This window comes from Crocodylus porosus, unplaced genomic scaffold, assembly GCF_001723895.1.
Source record: "Crocodylus porosus isolate Cpor-Errol unplaced genomic scaffold, CroPor_comp1, whole genome shotgun sequence".
Taxonomy (NCBI): domain Eukaryota; kingdom Metazoa; phylum Chordata; order Crocodylia; family Crocodylidae; genus Crocodylus; species Crocodylus porosus.
The window spans coordinates 117756804-117776128 of NW_017728943.1; the positions used below are offsets into that span (position 1 = coordinate 117756804).

General features: G+C 42.4%; 2 protein-coding genes across 2 annotated transcripts in view; both read left to right on the top strand.

The window, feature by feature from the left end:
* RGS17 (regulator of G-protein signaling 17) overlaps positions 1–9723 on the top strand; it is a 116060-nt gene extending 106337 nt beyond the window's left edge. Inside the window, exons 4-5 of the mRNA XM_019550059.1 lie at positions 1267–1501; positions 6262–9723. Coding sequence (XP_019405604.1) covers positions 1267–1501; positions 6262–6450 — 424 coding nt within the window. The 3' untranslated portion in view covers positions 6451–9723. The remainder of the gene's footprint in view (positions 1–1266; positions 1502–6261) is intronic.
* A 6728-nt stretch (positions 9724–16451) lies between these two features.
* The window catches only part of MTRF1L (mitochondrial translational release factor 1 like), a 25929-nt gene continuing 23055 nt past the window's right edge, over positions 16452–19325 (top strand). Inside the window, exon 1 of the mRNA XM_019550060.1 lies at positions 16452–16710. Within this exon, the coding sequence (XP_019405605.1) occupies positions 16467–16710 (244 nt within the window). The 5' untranslated portion in view covers positions 16452–16466. The remainder of the gene's footprint in view (positions 16711–19325) is intronic.

Here is a 19325-nt window from a genome sequence, read left to right on the forward strand (position 1 = left end):
CTCCATAAGAATTTCTGACAGAGTTTATTTATATACCACATGTATCTGTGCTACAAACTCCACTGGCTTTAATGAAGTTATTCTGATTCACACTATTATGAGATGAACGCTGGGGCCCTCACATCTAAGGAATCATTCACTGAAGTCTTAAAACAGAAAACATGAAGACTATTGCTTGATTAAGAAAATTGCATCCATTTTGCTTATGACAGTTTTCTGGAAACATAAATATTAAATAGCATCTTGTCATATATCCTGCATTGCATTGCATGTAAAATAAAGGCTGATAAAGGGATGTAAATACATGACGTGGCAAAATGCTACATATTGTGTGGCTCATTTATGCAGAAATTCTTAAGAAATCCTGAAACTCTGTAAAGCTTTTGCTGATGGATCCAATCTTGCAGGAAGGGCAGAAAAAACACCTACTGTTAGTTAGTAATATGTTAAACACATGTAATAGTTGTTAAAAAATTTGAAAAACTTAATCCTCAACTTTCTCATTTACATATTAAATAAGATCAACTTCTGATCATTTATCCAGTGCTTACAGTATAAAAAACTGGGAACAGCTTTCTTCAAAACTGGGAAAGAGGAATTTCCCCTCTTCTTTTGTATCTAATTTTGCCAGAAGCATCTGGTGTTACTCATCAAATCATTTGCCACTAGATCATCATTCAGGTCAGTAGCACCAAACAAAGGGAAGCTTAGCAACTCTTAGATACTAGAGCAAAGAAATATGCTAATTAAAAAAAAAAGATCTCTCAGTTGGTATTTTGTTGGGCCTCATTAGTATGCTTTTAGCTGCCAGGGCCTTTTTCCTTTTCTCAGCTCTGCTGATCTACATAATGTAGCAGTACATGGTTGGTCAAGCATCATCTAAATCAAGCAGTTGCATCAGATGTCATCTAACCCAGATTTGAAAAAGAATCTTTTATCAGCCATTCAAAATGTTATCATTTGTAAATGCAAGGGCAGTAATTCAATTTTGCAGTTGTTTCATTCTTGAGTTTTAGAACTAAAAATTAATGCTAGCAGTAAATCTATAGAAAGCTAAAGGTGTAGCTCCTCTTAAAATACAGTATGTTTATTAGGTACTGGGAGATTATGAACACAGAGCAAAATTATTCGGTTAAGACTAAAGCCCTATTGCTTTCAGTATTAGTTCTTGACTATTGTGAAACTGAGGGAGAATTTCTGGACCAATGTATGAAAACATTGTTACAAAAATAGAGGCATATTGTAACGATGCTTTGTTTTTTGCAGCCAAAACCCTACTGCAGATGAAATTTTGTCTTGGGCTCAGAATTTTGACAAGATGATGAAAACACCAGCTGGCAGGAACCTTTTTAGAGAGTTTCTTCGAACTGAGTATAGTGAAGAGAACCTGCTTTTCTGGCTTGCATGTGAAGACCTAAAGAAAGAACAGAACAAGAAAGTGGTTGAAGAAAAAGCAAAGCTTATATATGAAGATTACATTTCTATACTTTCACCAAAAGAGGTAAAGCTGGAGATACTAAATTTGTATTTTCAAGAGTCCAAGAACAGTAATCGTACATCTTGTTGGTATCATGGAGACAGAAAGCATGCCTGACATGCTAGATCAAAGATATTCTTCATACTTGGCTCTTCATCAAAAGTCATCAAAAGTCAGGGGAGGGAGGCAGCGGGGCAAAATCCTCGGTGGCACAGAAGCTGAGCTGTGTGGCATCACTTGCTTAGCTCTTTAAATCCCTAAGTCAGTGATTCTCAACCAGGATGATGCAGCACCTTGGGCTGTCTTTAGATCCTTTCAAGGGTGATACAGGATGCCATGCAATGGTAACACTGTTAGGTATGCAAACATGATTTACAGGATAAGCCCAGAAATTTCAAACAGGAATCCATAGTGTTAAAAACATTGTGGTCTTTCTGAGTTCTTTGCAACAGAAGAATTGCTTTATTATTATTCTGTAATCAAAAGGTGAATGAAAAGTAAGAGCTGGCATTGTGAAGGGCTGCCCCAAGCCGTAAAAAGGTTGAGAACCACTGCCTTAGGTAACAGAGAGGTTTAGTCATCACCAGAAGGCCAACTGTGCCACGTTGTCTCTGTCTGAAATGAAAGGACCCTTTCAGGGACAGGGAAAGAAGCAAGGAAAGAAGACAAGGGGAGGAGCTGTCACCTATTAAATGCTAGACATGTAAGGGGAACAAAGCAATGGAACATGTTCAAGTTATCCCCTGTAAGGCTTAACTGTGTGAATGATGGTAGTGTCCAATCCAATTGACTGCTGAACCTGGTTATTTTAAAAGATATTTGCTTAGATCATGTCAAATGTAATTAGTTCCCTTCCTTTTCTTATACAATAGACCCTCACTGGCTCTAAGCTAATAGACTATGCTGATTTATACCAGCTAAGGATCTGGCTATAAACATCTTACTTCCAGGATGCTCTCTGGAAGTATCTGCTTGCAATGTCATTTCATATGAGTTTATAGAGCAGTTTTCTTCTTTTCTTCTATTTTTCAATGTTCAGTGTTGCTTTTGACTGAGTTGACTTGTCAGTAAAAGTCACTAGCTTTTTTTTGTTTTCACTTATAATTTAAATGGCTTTATAAGTCAAATGTAGCTTACCAGACCCTTCAGATATTAAAACTAGAAAACTGCATGAATCCAAATTTATTCTATTTAGCTATTGACAAAAATGTTCACAGATTTTATGTATGTGGCACGATAAAGCTTTATAGAAAGATCCCCTCCAATTTCAATGAATTCTGTCCTTTCTGTAGATCTTAAGAGAAAATTACCATATAGTGACTTAATAACCAGCACATGGTCTAAGAAGCTCTTTCCCTAAACCGTATGCAGTTCTTCTCAGAAGAAACTTCTTTAAACACAGCCCATGTATTTACATCACCTATATCTGCTTATAAACCAACCTGTTATTAAAGTACAAAAAATAGGTGTAGCACCATTACATTATCTATATAAATGCAGCAATTTTAGTTGTGTTAGAGCAGGGGTGGGCAATTATTTTCGCTGAAAGGCCACTTAATGAGTTTAGGGAACCTGTCGAGGACCATATCCCTCTCTTCTTTCTCTCTGTTTCTCTCTTTTCTGTGTCACTGTCTTTCCATCTCTCCATCTCCCTTCCCCACCTTGCTGAACCCAGCCAGAGCTGAAGTTTGCCACAAGCCCTGATGCTCAGCTGTGGGTCCAGGCAGCAACTTCTGCCACGTTGGGCAGGTGGCAGTGTCAGCTGTGGGTGCGGCCAGCAACTTCCAGAGCCCTGACAGAGCCTTCCAGCTGTGTCCATAGCTGATGCCTGCCCAGTGTGGCAGCAGCTTCTGATGGGTCCACAGCTGACACTGCCACCAGGTTCTGGGTCAGGGCTCTGGGCAGGAGCTTGCACCATGCCTCACCCGGGTCCACAGCTGTTATCACCACATCAAAGGCTGATGCTGTTAGGGTGGAAACAGTCCCACCCACTCTCCCAGCACCATGTGGTGGCTGGAGCTGCCAGCCACCTTCAGACCAGATGCAGTGAGTTGGCAGCCATCCACCCATGGGCTGGATTGAATTTGTTGGTGGGCTGAATCCAGCCCATCAGCCATATTTTACCCAACCCTATATTAAAGTGTTGTTGTAGGCTGTGATGGTTTAGGAATAATGCTAAAGGAATGGATTGTTATGGGTGATACATTTTATTGGACCAACTGCATTATTGGGATAGAGTTCAATAAACTTTTGGATGCAAAGCACTCAAAACATTTACTGTTTCTCCTTGCTTTTTGGGGATTTTATGAACTAAACATAGTTCTTTGGACAATACCCAGCCCAGCCTCTGGCTTCTTTACTATTTGTTCCATCCAAGAAGATCACACACCAACTGTAGAGACTTCCTCAGCCTGACAAAGAGTTTTTAAACCTGAAAGCTTGCAAAGAAAATGTTTTTTTTCAACTATTTAAGTTGGTCTAATAAAAGATATCAGATTCACCCAAAGAACCGTGTCTGCCTATGTCCTTAGACCAACACAGCTACACCCTACACCCCTGACCACACTACAGAAATAGCAGCTGGACACATCTGCACATACCATTAGGGGGAAACAATAAACTGAGGAGCTTATTGTGCTCCAGAAATTATTGCTCCCCAGAAGCTCCCAGGTGTGCAGTTTACACATGCCAATAGCGCAGCACACTGAACTGGGTTGAAGCAGCCCCAGCTAGGCCAGGAGCCCCGGGGGTCAGCCTGCCAGCCTGGGGCTGCTCCAACCATGCTCAGTGTACTGCAGAAGGTCTGGCTGGGGCATGAGGATGTTTCAGCGCAGGACTAGCTGGCAGGCAGCCCCTGTACTGAAGCACCCTTTTGCCCCAACCAGCCAGCTCATTGTCTATATGTGTACTGCTTTATATGGAAAAACTCTGCAGCAAGATAGGACTTGTATTTACTGCAGAGTTTATTAGTTGCCCCTAAGAGGGGCGCACTGTGTAGATGCTGAAATGTTTACTGTGCAGTTAATTAGTCAACTATGCAGTAAATGTCTTGTGCGATGTGCCCCTGGGGATTTTTTGAGTCCTCAAAGCAGGTAAGACTCTGTTCCATGTGGGGCTGGAGCCCATGGCACAGGCCCTTCTAGTTATGCCTGTGTAAAAAAAGGCAACTTTTTGGCTTGGGTAACAATTCATTAACCTGAAAGCCTGTATTCATAACCTGAAAACTGGTACTAATAATTAATCTTGCCCTACTGTTGTTATTTTAAAAGTGTGTAGGTGTGCTTGTTAATAAACATTGTGTTAAAATTCATAATTGCCTTGAACTGTGCTCTTGACTTCATAATTGCAGTAAGAGCCACCACAGCATTTTTACCATGTGCATGCGGGCTTTGTTTATTCAAGTTGTTGGTTAATTAATTATTATGGGTATGTGCAGATATTACACTTGGATCCACCTAACATGGGTTAGGTTGATCTAAGTGATGAACTGTACATACATTTGGGAAGCTTAGATCTGGCAAAAAATGGCAGGCCTGATTTTAGTTCACCTTACACTTAAATTGACCTAACTAGGGTTAGGGCGCTCTAAGTGCTGATCATGCATATATTCTGGGCCGGGGGTAGGGAGGTTAGATTGGGCAAAAAAATGGCTGAGCCAATCTAATTTAGTTCAGCTGAGAGGTGAACTAATTTAGATCGGGCATGGGTTAACCTAGTCTACTGAATATGTACACACATTCAGAGTGCAGACCTGGGACTGGGACTGGGACTAGGACCCCTTGGCAGCACTTTTCCTAACCCTCTCCTCCACCTTCATCAGGTTATCTGTAACCCCTCAACCCCTAAACCCCAGACATACAGCCCCCCCCCAAACCACCAAGCCCCCTCTCAGACTTGCCAATCCACCCATGGGCTCACTAGCCCCTCCCCACAACTTACTTAGATCACATTCCTGGTGTATCTGCATGATTGCAAGTTGGGTCCCAGAACATTTATCTGCTTATAACCCACCAACCAAATGAACATGTTCAGAGCACAGCTCTGGGGCAGACCTGTTGCACCTTCCCTCCTCCCCCTCTCCCCCCACCAACCCCCCCCTCCCCGAACAGTAGTACGGTAACTTGAGGATGGTAAGAGGAGAGCTTAAAAAAACTGAACTACAGAAAACAAGGAAAGAAGATTTCAGCTGAATAATGAGAGTCATCTCAGTATCCCCTACTAAGCAATATCTACAAATATAAACTAACCAAAACGATCAGCATAAAAAGAAAAGTATGGGGAAATCCATGTTACAGCATAGCTTTTGTTAACTGCACTGTTTGGTCAGTGCTAGAGGTGCATCTTTATTTTTTAGTATTACCAACTCATGATTTTTGGCATTGTTCTTAAAGTCTACGTGTTGGGAATGTGAAAAACTTAGCTCTTTCTTTTATATATATTTACATTATATAAAAGAAAGAGCTAAGTTTTTCACATTCCGGAAGCATAGACTTTAAGAACAATGCTAAAAGTCATGCATTGGCAATACTGATTTCATAAGAGAGTGCAATCAAAGACTCAGGTGAACCAAAAAGTGTTTGGTAGGCTTGGATGGTTTTGTCCATGCTTTTCATGTTGACGTTGGAAGAAACAGATTATGCTAACATAGAACACATCTGAAAAAGCAAACTGATAAACTCTTGATGCTTTTTGGATTATGTTTTGTTGGGAAGTCTATGAAACATAGATACTTATAAAGCTACAACCAAAGTTGTTGTTTAACAGACATTTTATACTCTCTTCAGGTTAGTCTCGACTCTCGGGTCCGAGAAGTGATCAACAGGAACTTGTTGGATCCAAATCCTCATATGTATGAAGATGCCCAACTTCAGATATACACCTTAATGCACAGAGACTCTTTTCCAAGGTTTTTGAACTCTCAGATTTATAAGTCTCTCATTGAAAGTATTACAGGCTCTATTTCTGAAACTTAGTTCTAATTTTTTTTTAACCTTTTTTGGAGGGGGGGAGTAGGAAGGGGGAATTGGATGAGGGTGAATAAAAGTAGTTTAATAACATCTGGAGCTGAGTTCCTGGAGAACTACAGTTTAGCACTACTCAGGCTACTGTGAAGAAAACAAATACATATTATGGTCTCTGTCTACATTTTTACTAAGTTCCTCTGCTTGAGTTTGCCAGGGGAGGGGAACAATGGATTTGCCAAAATACATTTGTTTCACACTCCTTTCACTTAACTGCAGTCAAGATTGCAATGATGTATTTGTAGTTTTATGAACAGTCTCCTTGTGTATCCTCACACTGCATGTGCAAGGTAAAACTGCTTCACTTACCACTTAGTTGTTGCAATATTTAATCCAATAACATAAATTATATCTGTATTTAAAAAAAACTTTTTGTGCAATACAGTCTTATGGTACATAGAAATAATTACAGCAAACCAGAAGGAGGCTTGCATTTTTTTAACATCACTAATACTGAAAAAAGCCAATTTTTAAGGTGTAGCATTATTCAACATGCTCTACTGAGTACAATACACTGACTTTTTGAAGCCACTATTTCTGTACAGGAAAAAGAGCTATTTATCACTGTTTATTTAAAATAAATCAAAGTAGGGGATTCCTCTGGTTGTTCACTGCCAAAACTGTGGCATTTTCGTTACAGAGTCTACAATGTCGGGGGAAAAAAAGCACAAACCAATTAAAGGGATCCATGTCTGGATGACACAATCTATGCGCTGATGTTATTTAACTGTTATAAGAACAAAGAGTTTCAATGTACATTTCAGATGTCAGATACTGTAATTGATTTATTAAAGACTGGCTATCCAGTTCTAACATTGTTGTCTAATGTTATGTACTTCAGCAAAAAAAAAAGCAAGCTTGATAATTTAGTTTTTGAATAAAGAAGTTTAATAAAATAATGCCTACATGTAGCATTTTAGAGCATTTTGATGAATTGCATCTGGCCTGTAAGACTTTTTGAAAGCAAAGTTCCTTGAAATGATGTTTTTAAACAAAGTAGTGTTTTACAAGAGGAGTGTTTAAAGGAGATACATCTCAGCTTCTAGCCTCATTGATTTTTGAATAACTCCTTGAAAACAAGGGATTTTGGAGATCATTAAAACCAAATTTCAAGGGCTTATGATCTTATGCTTCTTACCCAAGCAAAACTTATATGAAATCAACAGGTTTCTTTCATGGGTAAAGAACTCTGAATGAGCCCTTACTATTCAGTCAGAACTAAGGCAGTACAGTACTCTGAGAACCTACTTGCTGCCATGCTGTTTTTAACAGGTGTCTACTTGGCCTTTTTTTAAAAATATACATATATAATTTTAGTATGCATTTTGATGTTTAGAGAAATAATAACTTGTAACTTACAAAATCCCATCTTCATATTCCAGTTATCAAAACTGTTTTCAGTGTTAGCATCCCCTGCAAACTATCCTTGAAGATAAATCATAGAATGACTCTGAGTAGATGTTTAAAAGTATTTATTACTGGAACTCTGGCCTTATACCAAGACCTAGGAGGCACGATTCTTCTCACTTACACTGATATAGATGTGGAGTTCACTGGGGTTGAATGAGTCTATAATTGCGTAACTGAGTGGAATCTGGTCATAAAATGCAAGGCCCCCCAATCTACAAGTTATTCCTCAGGGACAGCTCTCATGTGAGAATCCTACTGAAGTCACTGGGGCTCATGCAGGCACAGAGCTTTGCTTTCATGGAATAAACTGTATGATCTGGGCCTTAGTTTATTTGGTGGGGTGATTTTCCTTTATTTTACTACCTCTCATTTTTTCTTAATTTATTGAACATTTCAAATAGTAGGTTTGGGATTCTTTTTGTTATTATGTTTACTTGAAACCTGTGTGCTTTTTTGGGTAAATATGAACAATTTAAGGAATTGTTTCTTAAATTCACTTGGTTTTGTAATCTATATAGAATTCAGGAGATGATCAAAAGGGCTATTCTTTATTCCCTATGCAAATATTTTAACTGATGTAGTGTTTGACAAAATGGGATTAAAAAAATCTGCAAAGCAGAAAACAAAATTCTGTTTACAGTGGCGTTGCTGACTATCCTACCATATTCAGCACTTTTAAATGTTGTTATTTATGAAAATGTAGTTTAAAATGCAAGACACAAACTATTTATAAACATTTTTTTAATAAATACCTGTTTTGTCTGAAAGTGGTGTTGTGTTACGACAACTTTATTCATGTTGGTTAGTTATTTACCATTATGAATAAAATATTTAATGATAATTATATTGAGAGAATAATAGCTATGATGTTTACAAAAAGATTTTTCCTGAAGGATGGAAGAATTCAACAAGGAAGAATTGCCTCCTTCTACTGTGAAATACTGTTAATACAATGGTTTTAAGATTTTTTTTCTGAATTAGAACTTAACTATGGTGTTACATATCTATAGCACCATTTAGTTACAGCTATATTTACTATGGTACTATATAGATGTAGCACCATATATGTATATACTTACATGGTGTGAGTTAAGGTTTGTTAGTGTTTGAGGCACAATACATTTGGTGCACACAACTAGACAATGTGTAATAACTAAAAAACTGCATGTATTATAAGCCTTCACAAATGTAGATTTGCATATTCTTCATGTTACTATATGATGGTGACCTACTAACTATAAGCTATCTTTATAAGATACTGCAAACAAGTAGATTTTCTTGGTAAAGCAAACAATACAGCCTTTAAACATTTTTTTAACAAAAGCATAATATAAGGGCCCTAAAATACCATCCTGATTTCTAGCATAGGAGGTCCAAAACATCTGTATTTGGAAACTGTTCAATCATTTTAACAAATATTGAATCTTCAGTGTTATACTGCAATGAGATTGTGTTAAAAGCTCCACGTCTTATATCCCCTATTTTCAGGGATTTATAAATTGACTAAAACTTTTAAAATGAAATTTCTTCCTAACAGTAAATATTCATATTGTTACTGTAAATTTCAACAAACAGATTAGATTTTTTCAAAATTTTATGAATAACCAGCTCTGGTACCTCAGACTGTTTTGATTTCTGAAATTGATATTGATAAAGTAGGCTATAACATGATCTCATTGCTTTGGATACAATATTTTAGAAACAAAATGTAAAGTTAAACTATTAAACTGATTTACTGTGCATGCAGTGTGTAAGACACTTTGGAAAACTGCCTAAATACATTTTCTCTATAGACTGGAATAAAATAAATATGCATTTACCTTGCATTTCAGTTTTTCATGAGACCACAAATGGCAAGAACATTATGTTATATTAAGGCTTCAATCTTCTATGTTATAAGTGGCGTGAACCTGCATGGACATGACTAGGCAGAGCACTTAGGAGTATGTACATCCCTTTGTCTTCAAACACAATGCAACATGTGTTTGCTGAATTGGGGACCATATGCATAAGTTACCCAAGCAATTGCATTAAAGAGAATAAATGGTTCTGTTTGAAATTACTTGCATGCATAGGTGTCTGCAGAACTGTGTTCTAAGCCAATATGTTGAAACAAGATATCCCTATCTGCAGGTAAATTAAATAGAGGGGTCAAATTCTTACTTGTAGCCACATTTGCTCTCCCTGGCCAAGGACATGCACACAAATAGCACCTGCATGTGCAAGTAGTGGCAGCAAAGGAGGTGGCCTTTCCCTGGGAAGGATGTGCTGGTAAAACTCCTATGTTTGTCACCTTGGGGGCCCATCAAGGAGAGGATCGCCTTAAATTCCAGTTAGTGCTTCTTAGGAATCTTGTTTGCAGAGGTTGCCTAGGATACATATTCCAGGAACCTAATTCAAAGCAGATCAAACTAAGTGGAAAGACTCTTAACTTCAACAGGCTTTGAATTAGGCTTCCCAGTCCCACCAGAATTGAGGCTTCCAGTTATCAAGTATCTGTGAACCTGCTCCTGGCAGAGCTAACAGAGCAAAGGACTCACAGCTTGCATCCTGCAGAGGAAACCCAATGAATCAGTTTAGATTGCTTATGGATAGACAACTAAAATATGCCAGTATTTGTTCACTTAATGTTGTCTGTCTCTTACTTTCAAAAGGTTTTCATAAAATCCAAACTATTACTCTTCTGTAGTCCTCCCATTTAAGCTTTGGAAAAGCAGTTGTGACGGTGCATTGCTTACGAGACCTGAATTCTAGTATGTGTACCAAAAGACACAGTCCCAACCCCTTGCAAACCTCCCTGCAACGTCATCCTACATGCTGCTGTCTGCCAATGACAGACGTAATCTGTGAGGAGGGAGAGCAGTGCATACTGCCAAACTATGCATTCAACTAGTTTGTACATTTGGGAGATAACCGTCCCAGCTTTGTACCTGGTGCCAGAATTGGGCTCTTCTTGTCTCGTGCGAAAATATCACTCAGTACAAAAGCTGTCCTTGCAATTCAGCACTTTGACACAAGCTAGGATGTTCAAAGGTTGACAGTCAGCTGGTAACTCATGCTGGCTTTTTTTCTTCACAAAAGCTTTACTTTAAATTAAATGGCCCTGTACTCTAAAATTCCTGACTTTTGTCTTTTTCTGTCACAAACAGTGTTAGGAGGAGGGAGTAGTTTAAGCTAACCTTATTCATCAATATTCTATTTGGTTGTATAAGACAAACAAACAAAATCATGATTTTTTTTCTTTTCTCCTTTTTTGACACCCAAGCTACTGTATTAATTTATCTTTCATACTTTAGTGAGCTCCACTGACAGCTACCAGGAAATCAGAAAGAGACTTTGAATGCATGAATAGATTTCATAGGCACTGCTTTTGGTTCTTATTGATGTCAGACTAACTGCAAAGACTGTAGATTCACCATATAATCTTTTAAGTGTATTTTTCTTTTTTCTTTTTCTTTAAAGCTGTTACAACAGATTTTATCAGTCTAATTATAGACCATGATGGACTTGCTGAACATGGTAATTCTGAAATTTTAACATTTTAACATATAATTTCCACAAACATATTCTGGTGCTGAATGTATTTCTTTTGGGTTTCCAAAATGGGTCTGAATCAGAAACATTTTCATTTTTGACTGTTGCAGCAACTTTACCTGGGTAAGCATTATACCAACTTTTTAAAAACGATCTTTTGAAATGGACAACTCACTAATGTAATCTCAAGAGAAGTTATTGTTACTCCATTGGTGTATATCAATATAAGTGTACAGTATGCTTATTTTTGTTAATTAAGACGTGAATGTGAAAAGAAAAGCATACACTTGACTTTGATTTGATTCCTTCCAATGGCTGTACTATAAATTTATTGCTTAATACAGTTTCACAGAAAATTGCACCTTTTTATAATAAAGTATATTCTTTAAACAACTTATGTTTTGAATTTAGCTGGGAGTCTTGCAGTTGATGTCATCTAAAAGAAAGTGATTTTACTGGAGATTGTTTGCACACAAGATATTGGAATGGATGACTTGCTAAGACTAAAAAGTAAAAAGAAAGTTATGCCACAACATTTATTTGCAACATAGCCTCATAAATGATGGAGATCTTTGCTAGTTTTGGAATGATCTAGTAGCTGTGATGGTCCAGTAATTGTGAGAGGCAAGGATTTTGTGGGTGGTCTCTTTTACTGGACCAACAGCATAGTTGGGATAAAGTTAGACAAGGTTTTGAATGCAAACCATTCTTCATCAGGTCCTCCTTAATGCAGTTGGTCCAATAAAAAAAATATCACTCAGAAGTCCTTACCTCTTGACCTCCTGGCACAGTTTTTGTATTTTCAATTAAATTTTAAATGTATTTTGGAGATTTGTGATTTGAAAATGTGTCCAGTTTAATGCAGTCCCTGTCCACTAATCTCTGATGTAAAGACTTTTTAAAAAAAAAATTCTGTTTTCTTTTAAAAAGACATAAATAAAAATAAATTAGCTTTGTTTTTACTTTGAATACTTTTGGTTTGCTATAACTTTTCTTTTGTAAAGATGACTAAATGAAAGTTATTTAACCACTTTAATATTGAGGATTTTTTTCTATAGAAGTGGATAACTGAAAAAAAAAGATGAAGCAAATTGTGAAAGCCAAATCAAGTGGAGATTTTATATATGATAAAAAACAGTGCTCCACTCCTGTATATTCTAGTTTCTCAAACTGAATTGGGCTTCATCTAAACAAGGAGATATTTTGTTTTGCCTTGCTTTTATTCAGTTTAAACTAAATGTAAACAAAAAGGCTATGTTATTATAAATAGTTGTGGAGTCCGGGGTTATACTATTATAACATGTAAAAATGTCCCATGTTGGCAAGCCCTTATTCCGGGGACAGTTGCTCTTTTATGAGTGTTGAAAAGTTGAAGTAACTTGGATGTAAGCAGAAATGGGATCCAAACATGTTGTTCATTCTGTTTGTTGTTTAGTCTCTTTTTGACATCAAGTAAGGTAAATATCCATAAGACACTGTTCTTTCTGTGTCTCTATATAGCAGTACTGGAGGTTACTGCTGCTGCCTATTTATACAGAACAGCAACCAGTGTGAGTCCATGAATTTGTCTCCAAAAGTGAAAAAATTCCCTTAATGAAGAGAAAGTAGCTGGCTCGGTTAGAATGGGGGGGTGGGTAAAGAGAATCTGGATACTTTGTCTGTGGGTAGAAGGATGATACTGGACACTTCTAAAGTGTATTCTTATGCAATACAGTCTGAAAAGAAATCTTTGTTGCTAACCACTGTATACGCACAGAACCTTCTTGTCATCGTTGATAGAAAAGTAGAGTTAAACATCTTAGGCACAGCAAGTAATCTTTCAAACAGTGTTCAAGTATGGGCCTCACAGAAGTTTGGCTGAAATTCTGTCACCAGTTCTATACAAAAAGTCAGCCTACATCCTGTATGTCAAACATACAGCCCATGGGCCAGACCCAGTGCACAGAACCATTGCATCCAGCCCAGCAGTGCTTCTGTGGGCTACCGGAATACATTGACCCTCAGTTCAACATTGCCAAACATCCGCGGCTGCTGCCAACCAGCCAATACTCAATGCTTCTGAGCAGTAGCAAGAAGCTAGGGCTGTGTGGCTTCATGAATGTGGCTCTGTGCAACTGCACACCTCCAGCTCCATGCCACTGTCCAGTCAGCAGTGCCTGGGCACGTGGCAGCATGGGCCTGAGGGTATGTAGTTGTACAGAGCCCTGTTTGTGCAGTGCAAAGCCATGGATATGTCTCTGACAAGCTAGGAGCATGCAGTGGTGAAGAGCTCTGGTCAAATAAGACTCCTCATTGCTGCATGCCCCCATCTCCATGCTGCTGCCTGACCAGGGCTTCGTGCCAGTACACACCCCAGGCTCCTTGCAGTGGCATGCCCCCAGCTCCATGCTGCAGGAATGTGGGTCTGTGCCTCTGGGCCCATGCTGCCACCCACCCCAGACTCACACTGCCACCCAAACACAGACCCATAGATCTGGCCTGGGGAGAGCCCCTGCAGGTCTGGATCCAGCCCAGGGCCTGGGGTTGACACCCATGGCCTACATGGACCCTTCTGGCTTTAAACTGTCAGCAGCCTTCACATGGTCAAAAATGGCAACAGCTCCAGTTTCGAGACCACAAGGGGAACCGATATTCCAGTCAGTTTTTGCCTGACCACTCCAATCTGGCCAGGAAACGGAGGTCCAACCTCGCTATCAGTCAACACGTGCCATGTGGCAAACCAGGCACCACGAAGAGCAGCTTCAGTTTCTAAACCAGGAATGAAGAGGGGCAACGAGAATCTAGAGAGAGGCAGACCCATCACCATATTTGGGGCCAGGAAGGAATTGCACCCCATGGCCAGATTACTACGGACTGTGGGGAAGGTTTTGCTTTCCTCTGTAGTAGGGGACGTGGCCCCCTGCCTTGGTTTCTCTTGAGAATATACTAATAATGTTTCATAGAAGCAGGACATTGGTTGCTGTGGTTCCCCTGCTTTGTCTGTGGCAGGGTATGGTCTGTGTTGTGCAGTAATGACAACTATTTTAAACCACTGCAAGACTTGGGATTTCTAAGTCAAAGTAACTCCCAACTCGCGATCTCCAGAACAAACCCTCAGATCTCTGGATTGTCCTAGCTGTTAAGTTTGTGGAGGGGGAATGGTGGGGTGGGATGGGATGGGGTGGGGGGGAAGAGGCTGCCACGGTGAGTGAGGGAATGGGGTAGGAGCAGGGGTGGGTTGTCCAGAGGCGCAGGGGGGGATGTGGCTGCCCGCAGCTGCGGGCACCCCTGGGGTTGGCATGGGGGCAGGTGCCCTCTGTGGGGTAGAGGCAGGTCTACCTAAGGCTCTGCATCCTACTGCCTTTGCCCCGGCAGCTCAGCTGTATGACACCACTGTGCTTCATGCCATTGGGCAGGCAGGGGATGTGCCATGTAGCCAGCATGCCTTGTGCTGCCTGCCAGCAGGCACCAATGGCATTGCATGGCTGAGCTCCCAGGGCAAAGGCAGCAAGGTGCAGAGCCCTACCCCGAAGTGGGCAACCCGCTTGTCTTGTGGGGGGGCACCTTCCCCCCATGCCACCCTGGGGATGCCCACAGTTGCGGGGAGCTGCGTCCCACCCGTGCCTCTGGACAACCCACCCCAGCCCCGGGGTCCCATTCACTCCTGCCCCTGCTCCTCTCCCTCCCTCATTGTAGGGGCTCAATCTCCCCCCCACCCCTCCCCCTTACTTACCAGCTGGGTGCTGTGTGTCTTCCCTTCACTCCCAAGCCTTGTTGCTGCCTCTCGCTCCTGACCCACAGTACCCCACATCACACCAGGGTATGCAGTGACCCTCCTTCCGCCGGCTCCAACCCCCCGCCACACCCACAGCCCCCCACACCATCACCAATAACCCCCCACAAACACACTTCAAAAATAGCATCTCATGATGTGCATGCCAATCTCTCGATTTTTTAAGAGTTTTCCCTCATGATTTTTGGCACAATGGAGCTGGCGATACTGGCTGCATCAGGCCTCAAGGTAATCATGTATTTCAAAGTTGTATGGGATGGTTTGGATAGGGATGATCCTGCTGGGGGGAAGGGGGTTGAACTACATGGCTTACAGCAGTCCCTTCCAACCCTACTTGTCTAGGACTCTGCTTCCCAATATGTGACCCAGAGTCCTGGGCATGGTCCTGTCTCAGGCAGGGGGGTGGCCTAGGTCCCTGGTTCTCAACCATTTTTGCACCAGAACCTATCTGTAAATATTCATGGCCAGTCCCGGCTCAGTGTCCCCCATTCCAGACCTACTGCCCCCAGCCCCACCAGTGTGTGTGGTGCAGGGAGTGAGCAAGCAGCCCCTTGCGAACTGAAGCTGTGCCATTCTGCCAGAGACAAGCCAACGCGATGCGCCGCTAAGCAGAACGGCGCATGCACGGCCCAAGACGCTTGGCCACGCCCCCCACAGCAGAGACAGCCCCCCCAGCTAGGCCACACCTTCTCCTCACTGTTAGTAGGGCCCAGGGGACGCTCCGCCAGGCTCCCAGCACAATGACAGCTAGCCCAGCTGGAGGCTCGGCCTCGCCCCGCCCCCTGTCCAATGACAGCGAGCGCAGCGGGAAGCTCGGCCTCGCCCCTTGCCCAATGACAACGACGGCGGAAGATGGGGGCTCGGCTACACCCTCTGCCCAATGACGCCAGGCCACGCCCCTACCCAATGACAGCGGCCCAGGAGGGAGGCTCGGCCACGCCCCCTGCCCAATGACAACGAGCCCCACGGAGGCTAGGCCTCGCCCCCAGCTCAATGGCAGCGGCTCCGGTGGAGACTCGGCCACGCCCAATGCCCAAATACCAAAGGGCTCTAAGGGACGCTAGGCTACGCCTCCTGCCCAATTCTAGCGGTTCGGGGTTTCTCGGCCCCGCCCATCACTCGCTTCACGCCCAATCAGAATCGAGGAGGGTCCTGATGCAAGCCGAAGCAGTTCAGCTATTTCCGGGGACAAGGTCAACAGATCGCTCGGCTGCTTCGGCAGCCCGGGGGCGGGGCCCGAAGCGCCTCGGCCATGCGTCTGCTCCTGCGGGCGCTCCGCGCGGCGCTAGGGCTGCGGCCGGCCGGGGCCGGTCTCGGAGGGAAGCAGCCCTGGCGGCCGCTGAGCGCTACGCCCGACCTGACGGAGCTGTTCGCGGCGCCGGGGCTGCCGCGGCTGCTGGAGGCGCGGGCGGGCAACGGAGAGCTGGCCGCGCGGATACAGCGACTGCGGGCCAAGGAGCAGGAGCTGCAGGAGACGCAAGAGCTGGCGCGCTCAGGTAGGGACGCGCCCGGCCCCCCCTCGCCAGTCTCTGGAGAGGCCCCGCCCCCTGATAGTGAGCGCGCGGTCATGTGCACGTGCTCTTGACGCCCGGGGCGGGGCGGGGAAACCTGCTGCTGCCGAACCGCTTCGGCTATTTCCGGACGGGAGAGTGCGGGACCTGAAGGGGTCGGAGCCTCCACAGTGACGTAGCAGCCGGGCCGCGGGGAGCACCCAGGCTGGAGGATCCTCACCGCTTTTTTTCCCTCTCGTGCGGTTTTTTTTTTTTGGTTGTTTTTTGACGCAGCTGGTGTAAAAAAATAAAAATAAACAAATCCCGTCCTCTGCTGCAAATGTAGGGTTGCAACTCTGAAACTATTCTAGATTTTTCCCCACCCCCCCAACATGACATTGTCATTAATTGTGCTGGGGAACACAAACGCAATGGCATGACACTGTGATGTTTCACCAATGAATGAACTTCGGTACAAATTACATGCATTTATTCCATTCGTTTATTTTCTTAAGATATTAAAATCTCCCGGATTGTTTTCAGGCGTCACCGCGAGCCGGATGCCTATTCCTGTAGGCTCCCGGCCACTCCAGGTGGGTTGGCAACCCTCTGTGCGTGGTTTGGTCTGCAACCTCGCAAACCACACTTGCGTCCGCATCTGCAGGCGCCCTCTGGGTTTCTCCTGCGGATGGCGCTCGCGCCTTGCTGACGCTGCTTGCCCCCCCCCTTTAAAACAATCGCCAGCCACCCTCATCGCTCTGCTTCCTGCTGATCTTCTCTGTGATCTGCCCAGGTTGTAATGAACCTCTCATCTGTCTGTGGAGGCTGTCGCACTTAGCCTCTACACCACTTTTTCTCAACCCATGCGTCATGACTCAAAAGTGGGTCGTGAGAACATATGAAAGGATTGTGAACAAAGTTTAAAATATGGATTAACAAACGTTAAAATAGATAACATGGGAAATGAAGGCTCTAACTCTGCCAGCCTGCAAAGGAAAAGCCATCAAGGGGCTGCTTGGGGGTCCCCTGCCCCCCACATACCTGAGGGGCAGAGGTGAGGGGCACTAGATCAGGACTGGCCATTGATGTTTGGGTCCTGGTACAAAAAGGTTGAGAACCACTGCTGTACACCTAGGAAGTTGGTCAGGACAAATATGACTACCTCCACAGACAGATAAGAGGTTCATTAGAACTGGGGTGGGACCAGAGAGAGTGACCAGCAGGCATGAGGGCAATGAGAGTGTTTTGGGGAGAAAGCTATGAACTTCTTCCTAGATGAAGAATGAGCAATATGGAGCCACGTACAGCTTTTTTTTTGATGATGATGATGATTTTGATGACTAAAACTGCAACTCGAGAAACTTTTATTTCAAGAAATCTCTGCAAAAAAGATTCCTCAGAACCACTAAAGCTCTGCTGTCCTTGATGGGCCCTCAGGGTGATAACTGGTAGGAGTTTTACCAGCACATACTCCCCCAGGAAGGGCCGCCTCCTCTGCTGCCACTACTTTCACACGCAGGTGCTATTTGTGTGCATGTCCTTGGCCAGGGAGAGCAAGAAGTAAGAATTTGACCCCTCTATGTAATAGTAATTTTTCATCTTGTTTGCCATTTGTCATTCCTAGTTATTTTTCCTAATGAAAGCATGTGGGTCCCTGGTAGGTATAATTTGGTGCTTTTTTCCTATCCAGATGGATATGCCATATTGAATAAATTAAATCCTGACAGACATTATTCAGATTCTTACTTCTTACATTTTTATTCATCTAGAAAGGCAATGAATGACACCTTTCTTATTTAATTGATTAAATGATTACTTTTTCTTGGCTTTGTGTCAGATTTCATTTGAATGGACATTGGAATTTGGTTAGAAATGGCTAAAATCAATATTATAATATTATAAACAATATTATATGTATGTCCTTAAAAATACCTGATAAATGAAATATATTAAACTCCATTTTGCATTTTAAACTTAATTGATTTTGTTAAACAGAGGAAACTGGATTGGATAATGCTTTCTGTTCACAATGTTTATCAAGATTTTGTAACCAACAGAATTCATCCTCTTCATATTTTTTTCTTCCTCATCCTTCCTTAGAAAATAAAACTAAGCTTTGTTGCTTTTTAGTTTCTAATCTGGTACCTAGCTTTGAGTGACCCAAGCATTAAATTTAATTAATGAATAAATAGGAATAAAGAAGATTTTTTTTTCTGTTTGTTAAAAAAGCTACTGCCAGCAAAAGCTGGTTTTAGCATTCCAGGAAGCTGGTTCTGAGTGCTTAGAAGGCAGGGTATATTTGCCTAGAGTAACCAAAGGGTGGTGCAGGGAGAGCGTGCTCATGCACATCAGTTGCTGTGAAAGGGTGTGCAGAAAGAGTGTAAGATGGAGAGAGAAACTAGAATGCAAAAGACAAGGGAGAGGGTGGAGGAAGGGGCAGCGCTAGGACAGGCAGTAGGAACAAAGGAGTCACAATTGGGATAAGAATCCATAGTCCCTTCAACAGCAAACTTCTTCAGACTAATTTGAATGGAAAATTTGAGAACAAGAAATCATCCACAGATTGGATGTCTTAAGTATACAGGCATACCTCGGAGATATTGCGGGTTCGGTTCCAGACC